Genomic DNA, 18,741 nt, shown 5'->3' with positions numbered 1-18,741 from the left:
CCCAATGAGACCTTCTGACATTTCTTACAGCTATAAGAAGTTAAAAGGTTGGAAGAGTTTGGCAAGAGCTAAATTCAGTCTTGCATGCAGTATGTTACTGGCTTAGCATTGTCCCTAATGGACTAGCAAAAGTTTGCACCACTAGACTACAAATAATTAAAGATCTAGAAAAATATTGTGACTAATTAATTTACTGAAGGTACGAACCTTCCAATTCTGCTTAATTAACTTCAAGCAGTGTTTAGCACATGGAGGAAGAGGAGAAAATGTGGCATGAAACATTTTCAGTGCAAACTGTTTTAGAGTACACTTGGAACAAGAATGACATTAATAGCATGATGATGGTTAATGCATTATGACAGCAAGTGAAGAGGTATCTTTCTTACAGTATCTGGACAATGCCAAAAGGAAGTTATGCCTTCCTTTTAAGTATTTGTGTGCATATTTATAGTATAATTATGAAATCATTAACTCTTTGCAATACTCCGACCATAATGGGCTTTTTCTCTTCCTTCCGTGTCTTAACTGCAAGATTAATTTAGTGCTTTGGGTTGTGGGAGTTTATACTGAAGAATGAGCTGAATTAGGTCTAGGGAGTTATATGATGGAGAAATAATTTTTTTTTTTTTGCTATTTTTGATAGTTTCAGGGACCAACTGAATAAGGTAGGATATTAGAAGAACAATACATGACACTTCACACTTGGAAATCAAAAGACTAAACAACATGTCTCTATTTTAGTCATTACTGGCAGGAGACAGAACTACTTCTCAGTGTTTCCATGAGTTCTGTGTATGGTGACCCAAGTATCCACAGCATCCCCCCCTGCTTACACACAAGGTCTGACCTTCATCTCCAATACATAATTCAGTGTAGCACTTCTGTGAATAAGTAGTATCAAATGTGTTTAATAGAAAAGAGCTGCAGAGGAAAAACTATACTGTAAATTCTTCAGTAAACAGTGTCTTGCATCATAACTGAGTTTCTTTGGTTGCATGCTAATTGCTGTTAAATCAGAATAAGCTGACAATAAGGCTCCTGGTTTTGTAAGAAGGACCTGGCAGGGTTGAAAGTAATAAAATTACCTGAAATCCTTTAATTTAGCCAGAGAGAGTAATAAATGACATGGTTGTCTTCCTCTTTTATGCCAAACTAGTTTGCTTTATGTTGTAGTACCAAACCTGTAAAATTGCTAGTATCTTTCTAGAGCTGAACGTTCAGGTTGTCCTCCATCTGACCCGAAGACACCGAATGCAGCTTAATATTGGGGTTGTCCCCATCAGTACAGCTTTTTTTTTTTGTCTTATCTCCCACAGGTGTTATTCTAAATGAAGTTTCAGGTGCTGGAGGACAATTTGAGGTCAGCTTAGTTTTTCCTGATATAATGGCTTTAGTTCATGTTGCATTTAAAATAATTGAACTATATAATTGCAACCCTTAGGTTAACACCATCTCCCCTTTCAGAGCCACAGGGAAGTCCAGGTGGTTTGCAGCAGATTGTCAGAGGAAGTCCTTGTGTGAAGACTTGACACTGGTTTGTGGTGATAGGGTTTTTCTGAAGCTTATCCCCCCCCCATCTGTAAACATAATATTTTAATACTTCAATTACAGGCACTGGCATTTATTTTGGGTAGTTGGAAGCCTGGTATTTTGCCATCTGGGAGATAAGTGATCCATTTTGATAGATGAGGTTTTATATTACAAATTCAGTAAGAAATATTATGTATTAGTAAATCAAGAAGGTGTATTTTATATTAATGATTAAGCATAACTATGGTGTGAGCCATACCTGGTATTTGTTAAGCTAAACCCAATGTCCCTGTCATTTTCAAAATAAGCAGGGGAAAACTTCATGTGGGTGAGAGAAGAGTGTGGAGTCAAAGTGATAAAACAATGTGAGCAAAGTCTGAGAACAATTTGATGATGAGAATTTGAAATAGTTTGTATTAACAGATGAAGATGCAGATCACATAGCTGGAGCATTCTAAGCAATTTAGTAATTGCTTCCTTTTAAATTACAGTTTCTGAAGTCAAACAAGTGCTTCACATATCTAAATTCTGCATTGGCAATATTTCTTTGCAGACAAGGGCAATAATAAAAAGGAAGCATGTCATCCTTACATACAGGTGAGCTCCTACAGACAATGAAATAGCATGAGAATATAAGGGAGGGGGGCATCTCTTTTCATTATGTGTTTACGTGGTTAAGTAAGGCTGTCTTCTAGACCACAGGGTTAAAAATATTTTCTTTTATAAATCTGGCAATAGTTATCAAACTGTCATGTTTCAATCCCCCACTAAGTTGTGGTATCTGGAGTTTTCCAGAACTCACTTCACTAGCCTGTAAAATAACTTGTATTTATTTTATGGGCTTACCACCAGATTAACCATGCCTCTGTTTCTAAAGCACTTCAAGAAAGCCAGATATCATGTATGCAGATCAATACTGAATAATAACTCTGCTCCTGTAGTAGTTCAGCGGAGGTGATGATGTATTCACTATTTTCAGCTGAAAGGAAAGTTACTTTTCTTTATGTAGAAATGCCCTCTGGGCCTGTCATTGAGAAGTAGGTCACACATGAAAGGAATTTCAGGCCTGGAGCCCTGGGTCTCGTTAACCAGATATTCTACCCTACACAGTGGCAAAGCTTGTAGTACATCCTGGGAACTAGAAAAAAGAAGTTGAGGAGGATGAGAAATACTTCCCTTAAACATTTGAAATGTAAAAGTGTCGGAATTTGGAGTACTACAATATTGAAGGAACGATATAGCGGTACCAGGATATTATCCTAAATGCTGACAAATTCCTAATTTGAAATTGATTTAGTGTTCTTAGAGATCTGTTACATTCAAAACCTTCATATGTCCTGAATTCAAGCACTACTGATTGATCTAGCTATATAAAGCTATTACCTTTGTTCTTTTCTATGTAATGGCCTTGTGTTATCACAGAACAAAAATGTGTATTTGTTCTGTTTTGTAGACTCTAGAAACTGATGCAGTGAGGTAGTATAATTCTTCCTAAATCACTGCTTTCTGTATTCTGCATCCATCGATTCCATAAATGGCTTCCATAAAGCCACAGAAAGATAATGTTCTCCTTAATGACCAGTCAAATTATACAGTATTGTAATTGGGGGGAAAAATACTTCCTGATTCTCCATGAAATAGTTGCTTACCTTGATAATTGCAAATGTTATTCAGTACACTTCTTTAAGAATCTGTCATGCTATGACTCAGTGACTTTCTTCAGCAGTGAATTCTGCTGTGTATAGCATTTCCAGTGATGTGGGTTTAGATGTTCTGCATTTAGTTAAAGGGATCACACAAATTAAAGTAGGTTTTTTAGCTCTTCCCAATTGAAAAGCCTCAGTCTCAAAGTCTTTGCATGTATTCTTAGCCCTGATGACTAGAAATTGATTAAGCAAAATAATTTGCTGTTTCTTAAAAGTGCTTAAGGGGAAAATGTTGTCATAGAATCAGGAAAAAAAATTCCAGCAGGGAGATAATTGTCTTATGAATGTGTATCTCAGTATTATTAAAAAGTATTTAAAGGAGCAGCCATTCCTTTGACCTTTTTATCAAGCAAAGAGGAAAACTAACTGTGTGTTTGCAGGAAATGGAGTAGCATCACTGTTCTTGATTTTAAAATACCAACAGAAGAACTGAGATGCAAAGTAACTTGCCCAGGTTGAGTGATCAGCACACTGAGAGATCTGGGAATAGAACACAGGTCTCCTTGAAACCAGCCCACTCCTCTGTCAGATAAAGGTTTGTCTTCAGGAGCAAGTTACTGTCTCCTTTTAGATGGTTTGGGATTTTTTAGGTGGTTTATATATATCTCTCTATATATAAATAAATATATAGTGATTACAGAAATAAGAATTAAAGCACTCAGAGTCTCCTGTCAGCTAATTTAAAATCAAACTCATAACTAGCATCACTGTTGATATAAAGGATCTGCTGTTTTATAGCATCATTGGCTCCCTTTCTTGTATCCAGACCTTTTAAGGTACAATTCAAGTACAATGCAAGTTAGAAGAAAGGTTTTGATGCTCTAGACAGAGCAGAAAGGCAGTGCCACTTAACAAGGTAGTGAAAAAATGAAGATTTTTGTTTTAGGAAATAAGACTCTTGCAGGATTGAATCCTGTCACTCATTTTTTATCTCTCCATGTCCTATATTCCCATTCACACAAAGATGGTTCATGGTCTTACAGCTGAATAAATCCAAGCAATTTTCCTGCTCCTGCAGTCCTATCTAGTGAGCGGTTCTTAGTGGTCTTCAGTCCCTGAGCTTGCACTTCATACTTCTGGCAAGAGAGGTGTGTGACATTAAATGTGATCCCTGAACAACCTTCCCTGTAGAGCAGAGAGGTGCAGAGCAGCAATGCCTGTCAGCTTTTCTTTACTCCGAAGTGAGTTAATTCCTTTTGTCTTGTCAGTTTGAGCAACTGCAGCCTTTAAGCTACCTTTCAGCTTCCTCAGACAGTGCCCTTGCTCTCGTCATAGCCATTTGAATACATAGCATTTTGAAAACACAAATCTGACTTTTTTTCTCAAATTACTCACAGTGTTTATTCAGATGGCTATTAATGAACCTTTTTGCTCAGTTATACCTTCACTGAGATTAGGCCAATATCTGGCCACCACAGATATTATGAGGTATATTCATATTTGTGTATGAATATACAAATGATCAGCAAATAGTCTGTTTGCAAAGCAACCATTAAGTCAGTCACAGGTAAAGGAGTTTAACTGATACCCAGCAAATTACTTAGAGCAGCCCATACTTTGCACATGTAAGGTTTTTGTTTCGGTTTGGTTTTTTCCTCAGTTCCCTAACCTGAATGTTTTTAAAGGCCCATCTAACTGTTGGTATAGTTTTGAATTTATAATACTGACAATGACTGTAGGGGCAGTTATAATCTTCTGGAACACTGTCATCTGGTGGTAGTTGTAAGTCACAACATTTAAATACAAAAGCAAAAATGGCAGCCAAATTGGGCTAGACAAATGCTCTGATTATCCATTTTATTAATATTAAAGCTTTCAGGGTTCTGATCACAGCACTATAAAGGATTTACTTTGCACAACTATTTCTCCTCATTCTGTGGGTACAATGAGCTGTCACAGTTTTCACTGCACTATCAGATAACGTGCTGTTGTTTCTAACCTTTGTGCTGTAGTAAAGATAAAAATACTTCCTAACTGAAACTAATCACCTGTGCATTTATGTATGGTACACTCCCTGACTGCTTTAACATCAACATTAGTATTCTGAATTTGATGAATGGGAGTAAAACTGAATTTACTAACAAATGCAACATTCGATAAACTGTAAAGAACAGTAGTGTGTACACATAAACTCTGGACAGTAACTACTGTTACCTGATTAGTGCTCCTTTCTGCTTAGGTTTATTTACTCTATTATCAGTTCGTGTTCATTTAATTTTAAATTAACTCCCTCAATGTCAAATATTATCCAGTAGGAATAATAGGAATATTTTGTAGTAGACATTTTAACAGCAGGATGATGACGTAAGGAAGACTTCAAACATGGCAGACCTCCTTTCCAAACAAAATATGAACCAACATTAAAGTTATCAGAAACACTATATATTGTGTCGCTTTCCTTTAAGTCTTTTCACATTCGTGATGGATGATGGGATTGAAAGAACTAGCTGCTAGCAAATTCATACATTCCTCACAGAGTAATTGGGGTTGTAGGTGTGGAAAAGAGCACTGAAAGCCATATTCGTAATTTATGTCCATGGCTTTTCTGTGACTTCAGAAAGCTGCAGGAATTTAAAGACAGCATTTTAAAAATCACATTAGATTGGCTGGAGGCTATATGCGTGAACAATTCAAGCATCATTAGCAACTAAGGTAGTTACTGATTAAGATACTGTCAATTCTTTCAGTACCAGAGTGGTTTGTAAACTGAACTTGAAGCAGCACTAAGTGGGATTAATTCAGATCCTGAGCAGTCTGAAACAGCTCTGGCAACATAAAGCTATCCAGCGCCTGCCTGCCTCTGCCTCTCTTGCAGCATCTCCTGTGCTCAGGGGACTCGGCACAGCAAGTCAGCAGAAAATCATTTGCTCTTTTGTCAGGCTAGTTTTCTGCAGACTCAACATGCCAAAATGACTAAGGGAAGGTCTGACAAGCACTGGAGCTAACACAAGGCAAGGAATGGGACTGCAGGGATGTGTGAGCCACTGTTGCTGATGATTAGAGAAGTCTAGACTGCTATGAAAACAGTGTCTTTTACATTTATGCTCTATTCCCTTTCCCACGGAAATACTTTAATGACTGCTATAGATTTCATTTGGAACAGGCCTTTATTCTTAATTACCTACCGTAACAATGGCTGTTTGCAGATGATACACATTTATCTTTCACAGACAGTACCAAAATGTCGTATTTCTCTTGTCTAGGCTACGATAACTGGTGTACTTAAGGAAGACAAAAAAGGATGAGTAAATGTTCACCTTCAGCTACTACTTTTAACTTCACAAAGAAATCAGCTAAGATCAGACTGACCCTCTAGAAATAAGGTACTGTTCAGTTAAGTAGAGGACTTTGACACCGTGTGTGTGTGTACAGGAATATAGTTCCAGACATTTCCGCCAAGACCTCTGTGGGGATTAGATTAAATGCTTTGTATATTACAAAATGTTTTCATCAAACTTGCCCAGGTGCTAAAACATTTAAAACCCTTATAGAGGGTTTATGATAGTATTTTATGGAGTTACCACATATATCTTTAGAGTTCTTATACTACTGTTTAATGTGGGATACTACTTTGTATTGTCTTAGCACAACTAGACATATAGCACAAAATATTGCTGGTTTGTACCACTTCAAAAACACAGACACGTTGTCTTTGATTTTCTTAAATGCCACCAATCTATATATGATTAAATAATACAAATATTACTTCACTTTTTCCTAAAACCCAGGTTAGGCACCTCCCCTGGAAAACAGGAAATGATTATGTACATTGGAATTTACACAACAAAAGACCTTGCTGCAGTAAAAAATATCAACCTGCAGTCTGTTTACCACACTGAGTTAGTACTATTGCAACCCATTAACAACAGTTCCAACTATCAAATTAATTAATCACCTTAGTAACTAATGTAGTAACTAAGACTTAAGTGTAGGAAAATTACCACATACAGTCTCCTTATTATGGCACTATAGAAGACCACATGGTGCAAGGCAGACTTAGATTAGACATTAGGCAGAAGCTCTTCCCTGTGAGGGTGCTGAGGCGCTGGCACAGGGTACCCAGAGAAGCTGTGGTTGCCCCATCCCTGGCAGTGCTCAAGGCCAGGTTGGACGGGGCTTGGCGCAGCCTCCTCTAGTGGAAGGTGTAAGTGCCCATGGCAGGGGGTTGGAACTGGATGAGCCTTAAGGTCCCTTCCAACCCAAACCATCCTGGGATTCTCTGATTTCTTGAAAATAGCATAATGTATTTCTAACCCTAATACAACATCACTGTCAACATGGTAAATTTCAAAACAATCCCGCTGTTGGAGAATGAATGTCAGCTCCTGCTGACAACTCTACATCTCCATGGTCAGCACTGAACATATGCACAGATCTCAGTCAACAAGGGCTCTAGAGCCATAGGTTTTAACCTAAAGCTGCCAAGAACATTTCCCCCCTAGTTTCAAAGAGATAGTAACAGGCACAATGGTGGCAAATGCCACCTTTCCACAAATAGAGTGGATATATACATTTACATATATTTATATATATAAAATGCTATCACCATATTGATAAACACTCTGAGGCAGTGGTACTGTATTTGTAAACAATATACCTCATGTTTACAAATGGAGTACTTATAAGGTTTTGGGGTGGACTAAATGAAATCAATGCGACACTCTTCTAGTGGAAGGTGTCACTGCCATGGCAAGGGGGTTGGAACTAGGTGATCTTTAAAGGTCCTTTCCAACCCTAACCGTTGTTATTAGCGGACAGCTTTTCAGGCAGTTTCAAAAAGCAACTTTTCCACATCTTCTTAGTCTGGAGTTTTCAGAAGCGCAAGAATCGAGCACCTCAATGGTAACACGTAAAGGCTTACAAACCCTCACAGCAGCGGAGCGCTCAGAGGCTGCCACAGCTCCGGTCTCCCTCACTGCTGACTGAGCAGCGGTGACAGCGCCGTGGGCGGGCAGTGCCTCCTCCGCCGGGGCTGCTTCCGCACGCAGGCCCGCCCGGGCGGGCCTCCACGGGGCAGGAGGAGGAGGAGGAAGAATAGCGCCGGGCATCCCGCGGGGAAGTTTGTGCCTCGACGCACCCCGTACCGCCCGCGGAGCTCGGCTCCACGTTGGCCGCGCAGGCGCAGCACCGCGGCGTTCACCTGCTCCGCTGTTGGGGGGGACCCGGGAAGGAGAGGGAGGGGTGGCGGCGGCTCCGCGGGGCCGGGGTGAGCCGCGCTCGGTCCCGCCGCCGCGCCCCTCACCCGGGCCGCGGGAGGCGCTGCCTGCCTGACCGGCCGGCGGTGATCACCGCGTTGCCCTCGCCGCCGGCCGCCTCCCTCCCTCCCTCCCTCCTTCTTTCCCTCCCGTCACCATGTTCAAGAAGCTGAAGCAGAAGATCAGCGAGGAGCAGGAGCAGGCGTCGCCGCGCGGGGCGAGAGGACGAGCCGGCCCGCTGCCGTCGCAGGTACCGCAGAGGGCCCGCAGTGGTGCGGGACTTGACCGTAGGGTCGCTGCGGGTTGGGGCCTGGGACGGAGCTCCGGGCGGCTCGTAGTGCCCGGCCGGGCAGGGCCGCGGTTCGCCCGGGAAGGCCTCAGCGTCCCGGTGCCGGCGGCAGGAGGTCGTGGAGCGTAGGCATTGGCTCCCGTGTATGACGGCCGGCCGAGGGCTGTGGGGCCGGCTCTGTCAGCGCCGGGCGGCTTCGCTGTAACTTGGAGCGGTAGCTGTGTCGTTAGGGGAGAGCCTCTCCCGGGACTGCTCAGGGTGTTCTGTTAGGCGCTCTGCTACGGCTGAAGGCTGGCTTCTGGAGGAATGTGAAAACCACTTCTTGCTTGAATGTCAGATGGAGTGAAATAGACGTGGAAATCTTCGTCAGCATTTAAAGAGTTACAGAATGGTTCGGGTTGGAAGGAACCGTAAAGATCATTCAGTCCCAACCCCCTGTCACGGACAGGGACGCCTTCCACTAGAGCAGGTTATTCCAAGCCCCTGTGTCCAACCTGGCCTTGAACACTGCCAGGGATGGGGCAGCCACAGCTTCTCTGGGCACCCTGTGCCAGGAGTTTCTTCCTAATGTCTAATCTCAATCTCCCGTCTGTCAGGTTAAAGCCGTTCCCCCTTGTTCTGTCCCTACAGGCCCCTCACCAGGTTTCTTTTAGGGCCCCTTTAGGTATTGGAAGACTGTCACAAGGTCTCCCTGGAGCTTTCCCTTTTCCAGGCTAAACAAGCCCAATTCTATCAGCCTGTATGACGCTTTCCTGTGCACTGGTTAATGATCTGGTATTGCGATGGCTAATTATCTTTTTATCTGTATGTTTGTTCTTTCAGTTCCTGTAAGTCCCTTCAGTTTCCATCAGTTAAGGGGCTGATCTGCGTGCCTTATTCTTACTCTTATTTCTAACTGTGGAAAACCTGACAATGTAGTATAAAGCTGAGAGCGAGGCTTTTTGGGGTTTTAATCATATTTTAACTGGCCATTTTTCTCTTATGTACTTTCACCAAGTTATGATTAGTGTTGAATTCTAGAAACTACTGGTTTGAAATGACAATAGTGCACATCAGAGATGACATGGGTGCAGAGTATCTATGAAGTGACAGAGGCCAAAAAAGTGTTGTGATGATTTCATGCATGTGTTGAAGCAGAATAAATGCTCTCTACCAGTTCAGATTTGTGTAGGACTTCCACAAGTTAACTTGTGAAGTTAACTCTGTGCTGAAAAAGGTGATACCTGCTCGTGCTTCTTCAGCTTTTTGCTGGGTTAAGTATCCTTCTCATCTTGGTCTAAAAGAATAAAACTGATACAAGCTCTGTATCATGTGAGCTAAGGCAGGTAATATGGTTAATTCTGCAATCAGGCCGTCAGTTGCCTGGGCTTGATCTGGTTGTAATTTGAACCTCAGGGAGATCTGACACTGCATAGTCGCAGTATTAGACCATGGTTTCAAAACTGCTGACATGGAGCTATGTAGTATTTATTTAAATGACTCGTTTGTCAAACGGGGACAGTATTTTTGGAAATGGATCTACTGTAAAGCTTTATGTAGCTTGTTGAGGTTTATTTTAAGCTTTTTCATAGTTATTAACCCTGAGTCTTCTCTACTTAGTGGGGTTAAGTACATTTTTGCCAGTGGCATACGTGGTGAACTTTGAATACAGTGTGAAGAGATTGAGCTGCAGAGCTTACTATTTTCAGTGAGCAGCAGCTAAATTCAATGAACAGCATGCAATATTGTGACCCACTTAGTTCAGGATATTTGGTGCATGTGTTAAGGGATTGGTACTTGCTGAAAATCAGCCTTGTGAATAAATTTAGGCCTGAGTGAACATATGCACCCAAGAGTGTAATATAGTGCAGTCTTGATTTGATTGTGAAGATGAACATGGACAAGTTTTGTGAGACCTAATACAAGAGCTTACAGTAACAGTACTTTCACCTAGTCTGCTGTACTGTGGACAGTGGATCATGTCACTTAAGGGTTGACATGAAGCAGAAAATGAGAACAGCTTTTCAATGTGTAAAATTGTTGTCTTGCAGTATTGCTTATTCTTCAGTTGCTCTCAAGGAACACCAGGAGTAATTTGGAGTTAAATTTGAATTTAAAAAATAAAATAGGCAGCTTTGTTCACCCCTCATTTCTCATTTGAAAACAGATTGTGTAGATTGTGTAAATTGGGAAAGAGCAAGAAGCTTTTGAGGCGTGTAAAATGTGCTGGAGTCTTGAAGAGAGTAATTTGGGTCCTTAAAATGCATTACACTCATTGAGTACTCATTGTATAGATTATCATCTACCTTCTGTCAAGACATTTACAACCCAAATTTTGCAAATACATCACATTTCTCAGTTGCATGAGGCTTTTGTTTGCCTTCATTTTTTAACTTTTCTATACACTGTTGTAGGGAGCCTTCACTCACCATGGCCTCTCTGCTCTTATGCTTTGAGACCAGAGCTTGTCATTTGTACTCTGGTTTCTTGTGCCTGAGATTAACTTTGCTCAACCTAAGACTGCTCAAATCCAGAGATAGAACTTCTCAAGTGTAACACTTTTTCTGAGGAGGCCTTTGTAGCCTTCCCTCTTTCATCTGAATCCTTAGCTGACTGGTGTTGTCTGTCAGATTTAGAGTACCTGTGATATGCGCCTCACAGGCTTAAGAACACACCAGTATCTAACTTCTGGCAAGGAGAAATGCTATTGCAATTCCACATGTCTCCTGGACTGATACTTGTTGAAGACAGTCACCTGGCAAACAGGGATGAAGAAAAGGCAGAGATATTCAGTGTGGTTTTGCATTAGTCTTTAATCGTACTGACAGACCTTGGGGTCCCCTGAGTTGGAGGACCACAACTGCGGGAACAGTGACTTCCCATTTCTGGACACTGGAATTGTAAAGTACCAGCTGTATTGGCTGAATGTTCACAACTCCATGGGACCTGATGCGATTCATCAGAGTACTGAAGAAACTAGCAGATGTTACAGCAGGAACCCTCTCAGTCCTTTTGGGAGTCTGGGGAGGTCCCTGCTGACTGGAAGCTAGCCAGTGTTATTCCAGATTACAAGAAGGGTGTGAGGGAAGACCCAGGAAGCAACAGACCTGTTAGTGTAAACTCAGTTCCTGTAAAAATTACAGAGAAGGTCATACTGGTGCTGTTGAAAGGCATTCAAAGAACAATGCAAGCATCAGGTACAGTCAGCATGGGTTCACAAAAGGAAAGTCCTGTTTAATTAATTTTCTGTCCTTAGATGATAAGGTCACCTACCTACTGGGTGAAGGGGAGGTGGTGAATGTGGTTCTTTTAGCAAGGGTTTTGATGCTATCTCTCCCAGCATCCTTCTGGACAAAGTAGCACGTGGTATGATGGCAGGTCGTGTTGGACAGGGAGCTGTGGTGGAGTAGATTCTGTGCATAGCAAATGGCCTGGAAGTACCAACTGTATTTCACCCTTAACCAGTTCCTTAATACTGCAACTTCTAGGCCCCAATTTTCTCTAATTCTGCCCCCCCCCCCCCCCCCATTTTTTCCAAAGACTGTAATACTATGCTTGGAGTTTTGGTCAGCCCTGAAGTGGTCAGTCAGGTAGGTGGACTGGTGGACTGGGTGGCTGTTGTAGGTCCCTTTCAACCGAACTATTCTATCCTGTTACATTATCTCTGTTCTAGAGCAGTGAAATCTGCAGAACCATTAAGGGCAGAGTGAAGAGAAGAAATGCCTTCATGCCTCAACAGCACCAAAGTGGCGATGGTGAACTTATGGAAACTGTTTTTCTGCTGTTTGGTGAGGGCCAGAAGTGATCTTTAAATCACTGTGTCTTGGTTTAAACCAAGTTGCCCAACTGGCAACTCAGTACTATGCAGCCGGTCGCTCACCTCCCTCCTTCTCCCCTCTCTGGGTGGGATGGGGAGGAGAATCAAAAGAATGTAAAACCCACAGGTTGAGGTAACAGTTTAGTAACTAAATGATAGTGTAATACTACTACTACTACTACTAATGATAAGGTAAATAAGGGGAGAAGATATAAAATTAAAAGGGGAAGGGGAAGTGGAAGAAAACAAACACAATTGATGCACAATACAATTGCTTACCACCTACCTGATACCTGGCCTGACCTGATCAGAGATCAGTTTCTTCCAGGAGACTCTCCCCAGTTTATACACTGGGCATGACATGCTATGGGATGGAATACCCCTTTGGCTAGTTTGGGTTAGATGTCCTATCTCTGCTCCCTCTCAGCTTTTTGTGCCTCTCCTCACTGGCAGAGCATGAGAGACTGAAAAGTCCTTGATCATGGTAAGCACTACTGAGCAACAACTAAAACATTGGTGTGTCACCGGCGTGATTCTCAGGCTAAATCCAAAAGATAGCACTGCAGCAGCTCCTAGGAAGAAAACTGTTACAGTTGAAACCAGGGCACACTGGTACTGGGTTAGGGAGCAAGAACAAGAGGAGAGTTGTTGGCATGCATAGGTCATTGTTGTTCCTCAATCCCTGTGAATATTTTTGATCTTAAATTTTGCACCAGGACATAGAGCTTTCATGGTGAATGGTTTATTTGGTGCTAGGCGAGGTGTTTGACTTTTGAGTTGCATTTTCAGGTGGGAGCACTGCGTCCACTTGGGTCAGACCTGTAACTGTACTTATGTTGGAATAGTCTTGTGTTTTGTATGATGTTGATGTTAATTCATTAGTGTCCAAACTCTACAAAATGTGCTTACCGATTTAGGCTATAAATTAAGTGTAATTCTCTGAAAAATAGTGTCTTTTTTGGCAGTATCTTTTCAGTGGTCTGCTACTCTGGCAATCATCCAACTGTCACCTGAGACAAGCATTTTGCAAGGCAGAATTTATGTATGCACCCTCAGTGATGGTGCTGCAACAAAGTGTTAAAGGATTTGTGGTAGTTATTGTTCTTTTTGGTGGTTGTTTTTGGTTTGTTGGGGTTCTTTTTAAACACTTTGTTCATTGTGATGATACTGTAGTATGTACCTAATGAAAGATGTTGCAAATTAGTCTCTTTGTACATGGAAGCTTGTTGATATTTTAATATTCAGTGCATTTATACTGAAGTTTTATACTTGAATTTTGAAGTATGAGGCTGGCAAGCTACATCTGGGATGGGTTGATGTGGCTTGCTGCAATCTCAGCGTGAAGTTGTGAAATTTCAGGAAGAACAGGTTCATATAGATACCATAAATTGTGTCATTTTCTTCTGCTCTTTGTTTAGATTCATTTTTTATAGGCAGGTTGGGTTTTTTTCCTTTTTTTGTTGGTTGTTTTGTTGTTAATCTCTTAAAGGAATCAGATGGTATTCCATATGTAAGTGTTCAATCCCTTTTAGTTTGTAAAACTTTTAGCCCTCAAGCAGCTGTACTATGTTGCTGAAGTACTAGGAGGATTGAGTTTCAAATCTGGTCTAGGAGGACCATGGTCAGAAATAAACAAAATAACTAATTTTGTTTCATGCTCTTAGAGCTGATTCATGACATTTTCTGCTCTAGAGGCCTTGTATTAAGCTAGAACTCGTCGCAGACAGTATGTGGAAGTGGTGGTTTTCTTTAAAAGGAAGATCTAGAGACCAGGCTTTACTAAGATCCTATAGTTAGTAGTTGTTGAAGTAATTTAGAGATGTTACAGTTAGTAATTGTTGAAGTAAATTATCATATGGAATAACTAGTTCTGGACTTTAATATTATTACTTCTTGATACATGTATTTTCTCTGTAGGTCCCTTCCAAATCCTCTCCACCACTTGGTAGAAGCAGCAGTACATCTTCGTTTACGGATCAGACTGATGAAGACTCTTTACCACCAGACAAAGAGGTCAGTTGAGAACTGTTTTTCTGGTTTTTTAACTTAAAAAAGCCCAATCTCACTTGTGTCCTTCATTAACCTTTTTTATTTTTCTTTGATTCTTCAATACCGCTATTTTCTGTGCATTTATAGATACACATAGTCTAATTTTTAGGTTAAATTTAGGTACAAATAGTCTAGGTTAAATACTGAAGTGTTTCAGATGAGTAAACCAGACCTTTAAGCTATAGTGGTTAACCCTCAGATTAGGAAACCTTTTAAATCCTCTGGTTTTATAAGTCTTCCTCATGAACTGAACCCAGCGGGGTAGTGAGACAAGAGTTACATGCAAAGAGACTAACTTTGGTTGAAAAGTTGGAGGAATCAAGTGAAGTGCTCAAGTAACTTAAGGTGGGTGAGCCTAAAGGCTTAAACTGGGCTCTTGTGAATGTTTCTAGTCATACCAGTAATAATTATCAAAATTAAACACCACCCACACCTCTCCCTGCAAAAACCCACAAACAAAAACAAAGCGTTACATTATCCACCATAAAACGTCATTAAAATCACTACTGGGGTGACGGGTAACCCTGACTAGCATCCTAGAATGAACAGAGGAGATAATTTGCCATGAATATTATTTCATGTGTTCAGATATTGTTGGGTGCTGCTGATGTTGCGTGCATGTATCAGTGCTTTCTGTAGAACTACATTTTGTCTTGTAGTGCTTCATTAGATATATATTGCCCCCAGCAGACTACTTTTGTCAGACTGCTTTTCCAGACAAACAACAGAAGCAAAGGATTCCCCACAGGACATGCTGAGTTATGTTGGAAGAACTATATTCTCTAAATACAGTGGTTACACTGGACTGATCAGAGAGGCAGAATGAGAAATACGGAAACAGAGTACTAAAGTGACTTGAGGTTTACAGTTATCCTTGGGCTTGGGGAACTGTTACGAGAATTATTTGTGAAACGTATCCTGTAACTAGGAATTCAGAAGGTAGAGAAGCTGCTGAGGAGATGGAAAATCTGTCCTTTTTTTTTTTTTTTATAAGAACTAGTTTTGCAACAAATGGAAAATATTTCTAAAATGATAAATTTAAATGATCAAGACACGAAATCTATTTTCTCCAACTATTATAAATACTGATAATGATTAAAAGCAAATTGTCTTGGAAAACTGTTTGTTGGGTTAGATTTTCATAAAATCCAGTTCAGGGGCAGTGTTAGTGTGCTTTAAGAAGATGCAGATTGCATACTATCTCTAAAAATACATATCCTGATTATATGGATGCATTACGTCATTTGAGGGGCATGTTTTTCTACAGTGTTCTCTTTTGACTAGGCAGATGTTTCATGTACAGAGGGCAGTGGCATTACAGTGAACTGAAGTTGGACAACATTTAATACATTGAAAATGTTTGTTTGAAGAGTATCATAGGCTAAAATGCTCTTGTAGTACACAAATAATTGCTAACCCTTTTGATACTGAAAGCTAAGCAAAATTACAGTGTTTCGTAGTTGTCTTGTATGTTCTCTATCCTCCCTCTGGGATATTGTGTTTAGTATGTCTTTAACAGGTCATGTTTTCAGTTTTTTAGTGCTGTAGTATCAAAGTTGCAAGTATTGCATATGAAAGCTTGAACTTAAACTCAATATTTTTAGAGCAAAATCAATTTCAGAGTGAATTGCATTTGTAAATGACAGAATTAGTCTACTCAAAGAACAGACTGAACAGTACAGGCAGACATTCTTGCTTTGCATTTTGCAATGCTAAGGTTTTCTTAGTTTTCAAGATTCCAAAACATTCTCAGTGTTTAAAAATAACCATCAAATTTGTGTGCTCCATTCATGGAATACTAGGTAAGCTTCTTTTTCTTGCCCACTTTCTTTCTCGGCTTCTATTTTAGTAGAGCTGTGGATCTCCGGAGGCAGTGTTAGAGAAGCTCATAATCTTACCATGTATAAGGAGGAAGCAGAAATCTGTCTAGTTTGGTGTTCTGTTCTTGCAAGTAGGTCATAAAATATGAGTACAATGTTAGGCAAAAGCATATACTGGTACTTGCATGGAACCTCTTCAGACAATTTGCATATCAGATGCTTTCTTAGTCTTGGTGTCATTTGAAGCAGCCCTGGATGATTAAAACATGCTTACTTAGTGATTCCAGTCTTTTCTAGGGAACAATAGAAGTTTGGTTTTCAAACTGTTACTGCGTTGACTCTCAAACAAAATTTGAGGTGAAATATATCAATCATATTCAATATAGTTCCTGGAAGTTCAAATAAATTTCTGTTCGGTGTTTTATATATTTACTTACAAGTCAGACCCACCTGCAGAAGATAACAAAACTAGTTTGGAACCCTCAGCTGAGAGCAAGCAGCTGATAGCTTGCTGTGGGTGACTTCCCAGTCATGCAGATCAAATATCACTCACATCCTCATGAGTGTTATGGAATTTACAGCAGAGCACAATATATATAGCTCTCCTTAGAGCTAAAGATAAACTAGCCAAAATACTCTTCAGTCTCACTCTAGTGCTATGTAATGACTCTGTTTTTAAATGAATTTAAATAATATTCCTTCAGTACCTTTGTTAATGCTGCATCTTTCCTGTATTCATATATTTAATTTAAAGTACTTCTAAACAGACATTGTCATACAAAGTTGGTAGTGTTTTTCCTCTCTGACATGCAAATTTAAAACTGAATTTTGAAGGCCGTATTACCTAGTTTGTATCTAAAGCCTGGATTTTATAACTCCTAGTGCATTCACTGGTTAGTAAGATTTTACTTCAAAAAAGAGGATAAATATTGTGACAGAAGATCAGCAATACCATAGCCTTAATTTGGTGCCTGAGATGAAGGTCAGTATGGGGTAGGGTGTTCATTTACCCTGGAGTATGTCTGGAGCAGAATGTTTGAAGATCTTAGTAGGATTTCTATAGCAAGCTTCAAGTGTGCTTTGATGGCACTCTGAGGATTAGAGAAGGTTACTTAAAGGATTATTTACATCTTCACACATTGTGGCTGTTTCCAGTATGCTCCAGTCCAGTTGAATTCCCTGCTTGTCTAGTTTTATTGATCACGTCACTGGCATAACACGAATGTGCAAGTGATACGTTAGGCAGTCTACCACTAGATATGTTTAATGTTTCTGAAGCCACTGAGATAATTCCAAGTGGGTTTTAGGCTACATCCTGAAGTGCAAGAATCTGTTGTAGAAATATTTAAGTCTGCTTAATTTTGGCAGACTAACAGATTGTTCCTTGCCACTTTTCCAGGGATACATGAATAATTTTTAGTGACTTTTAATACCCTTCTCCCCACCCCCAAGTTCACTAGATTAGCTAGTTTTAAAGCCTTACTTAATAGGTGATTACAAAAATATAAAAGTGCAGATAAAAACACATGTATGTATTGGAAAGCGTTAGGTAGTGTAATTATAGGACTCATTAGACAGCTGTGCCTATAATCTAGCTGTAAAGATGTAGCAGGTAGTGATCTGCTGGTGTAACAAAAATACTGTGAGCAAGTACTTAAATATTTTAATTGTTGGGTACCCAGCATCTGCGAATGGAGGATGAACTCACTGATGAGAAGATGCAGCCATACTGCTCTTGCACCGTGACTGAGTAGATTCTGCTGTTGGTACCTATTTGAAGCCAGAAAATTCTTGGCTAGTGGGGAGGAAGTATCTTGCAATTTCATTTTAATACAGTGTATTTTGGCTGTTCTGAAATGATCTAATGCATATTTTCTGGTTATGTCCTCCCTTTACTGATATCTCTTGTCTTGTAAATGGCTGTATTGTGGTATTTTGAACAGTGTGGAAAAACCAAGTGAAATCGTGTGACGTTCATGACCTTATTACTTGATTTATTTTCATTTTCCTACTTTTTGCATTGAATGACAGCTGCTAGCTGGGATGATAGCAGAACCTGCTTTTCTCTCTGAGTATACTATCTTTGCTTTGGATCCCACCAAACAACCTAAGCCACAGAGTGACAGTGTGGTGAGTCCTCCCACCCCTCTTAGTGATGCCTTTAGCAGGGGGAGGAGAATACTGTACTAGATGGCAATCCTAGTGTTGCTTGTGGCTTGTTCTCACAAAGGCATCTTAACTACTCTGTTGCTAACCCTGCACTAAATTCACAGAGGTAGTACCTGATTAGCTCCTGGCTGGTGTGCTGTATGATGTGAATTTATTGTAATATCAAAAAATTAACACGTTTTCTGTT

The 18,741-nt window shown here is 40.4% G+C and overlaps 1 protein-coding gene across 5 annotated transcripts in view; it reads left to right on the top strand.

Moving 5' to 3' along the window:
- Positions 1-8,530: 8,530 nt before the first annotated feature.
- GOLGA4 (golgin A4) overlaps positions 8,531-18,741 on the top strand; it is a 54,816-nt gene continuing 44,605 nt past the window's right edge. For 4 of the 5 annotated variants that reach the window (XM_061374888.1, XM_061374887.1, XM_061374889.1 and 1 more), the window contains exons 1-3: positions 8,531-8,681; positions 14,434-14,529; positions 18,417-18,515. In XM_061374888.1, the coding sequence (XP_061230872.1) occupies positions 8,589-8,681; positions 14,434-14,529; positions 18,417-18,515 (288 nt within the window). In that variant the 5' untranslated portion in view covers positions 8,531-8,588. The remainder of the gene's footprint in view (positions 8,682-14,433; positions 14,530-18,416; positions 18,516-18,741) is intronic. The other variant, XM_061374890.1, reaches the window with a different exon arrangement.

The sequence above is a fragment of the Neopsephotus bourkii genome, unplaced genomic scaffold (assembly GCF_033783945.1).
Source record: "Neopsephotus bourkii isolate Nb327-2 ecotype Australia unplaced genomic scaffold, CSIRO-AGI_Nbou_v1 NB_1655, whole genome shotgun sequence".
Lineage (NCBI taxonomy): Eukaryota > Metazoa > Chordata > Aves > Psittaciformes > Psittacidae > Neopsephotus > Neopsephotus bourkii.
Note: the sequence above shows the minus strand (reverse complement) of the source record. Positions and strands in the feature narration are given on the sequence as shown.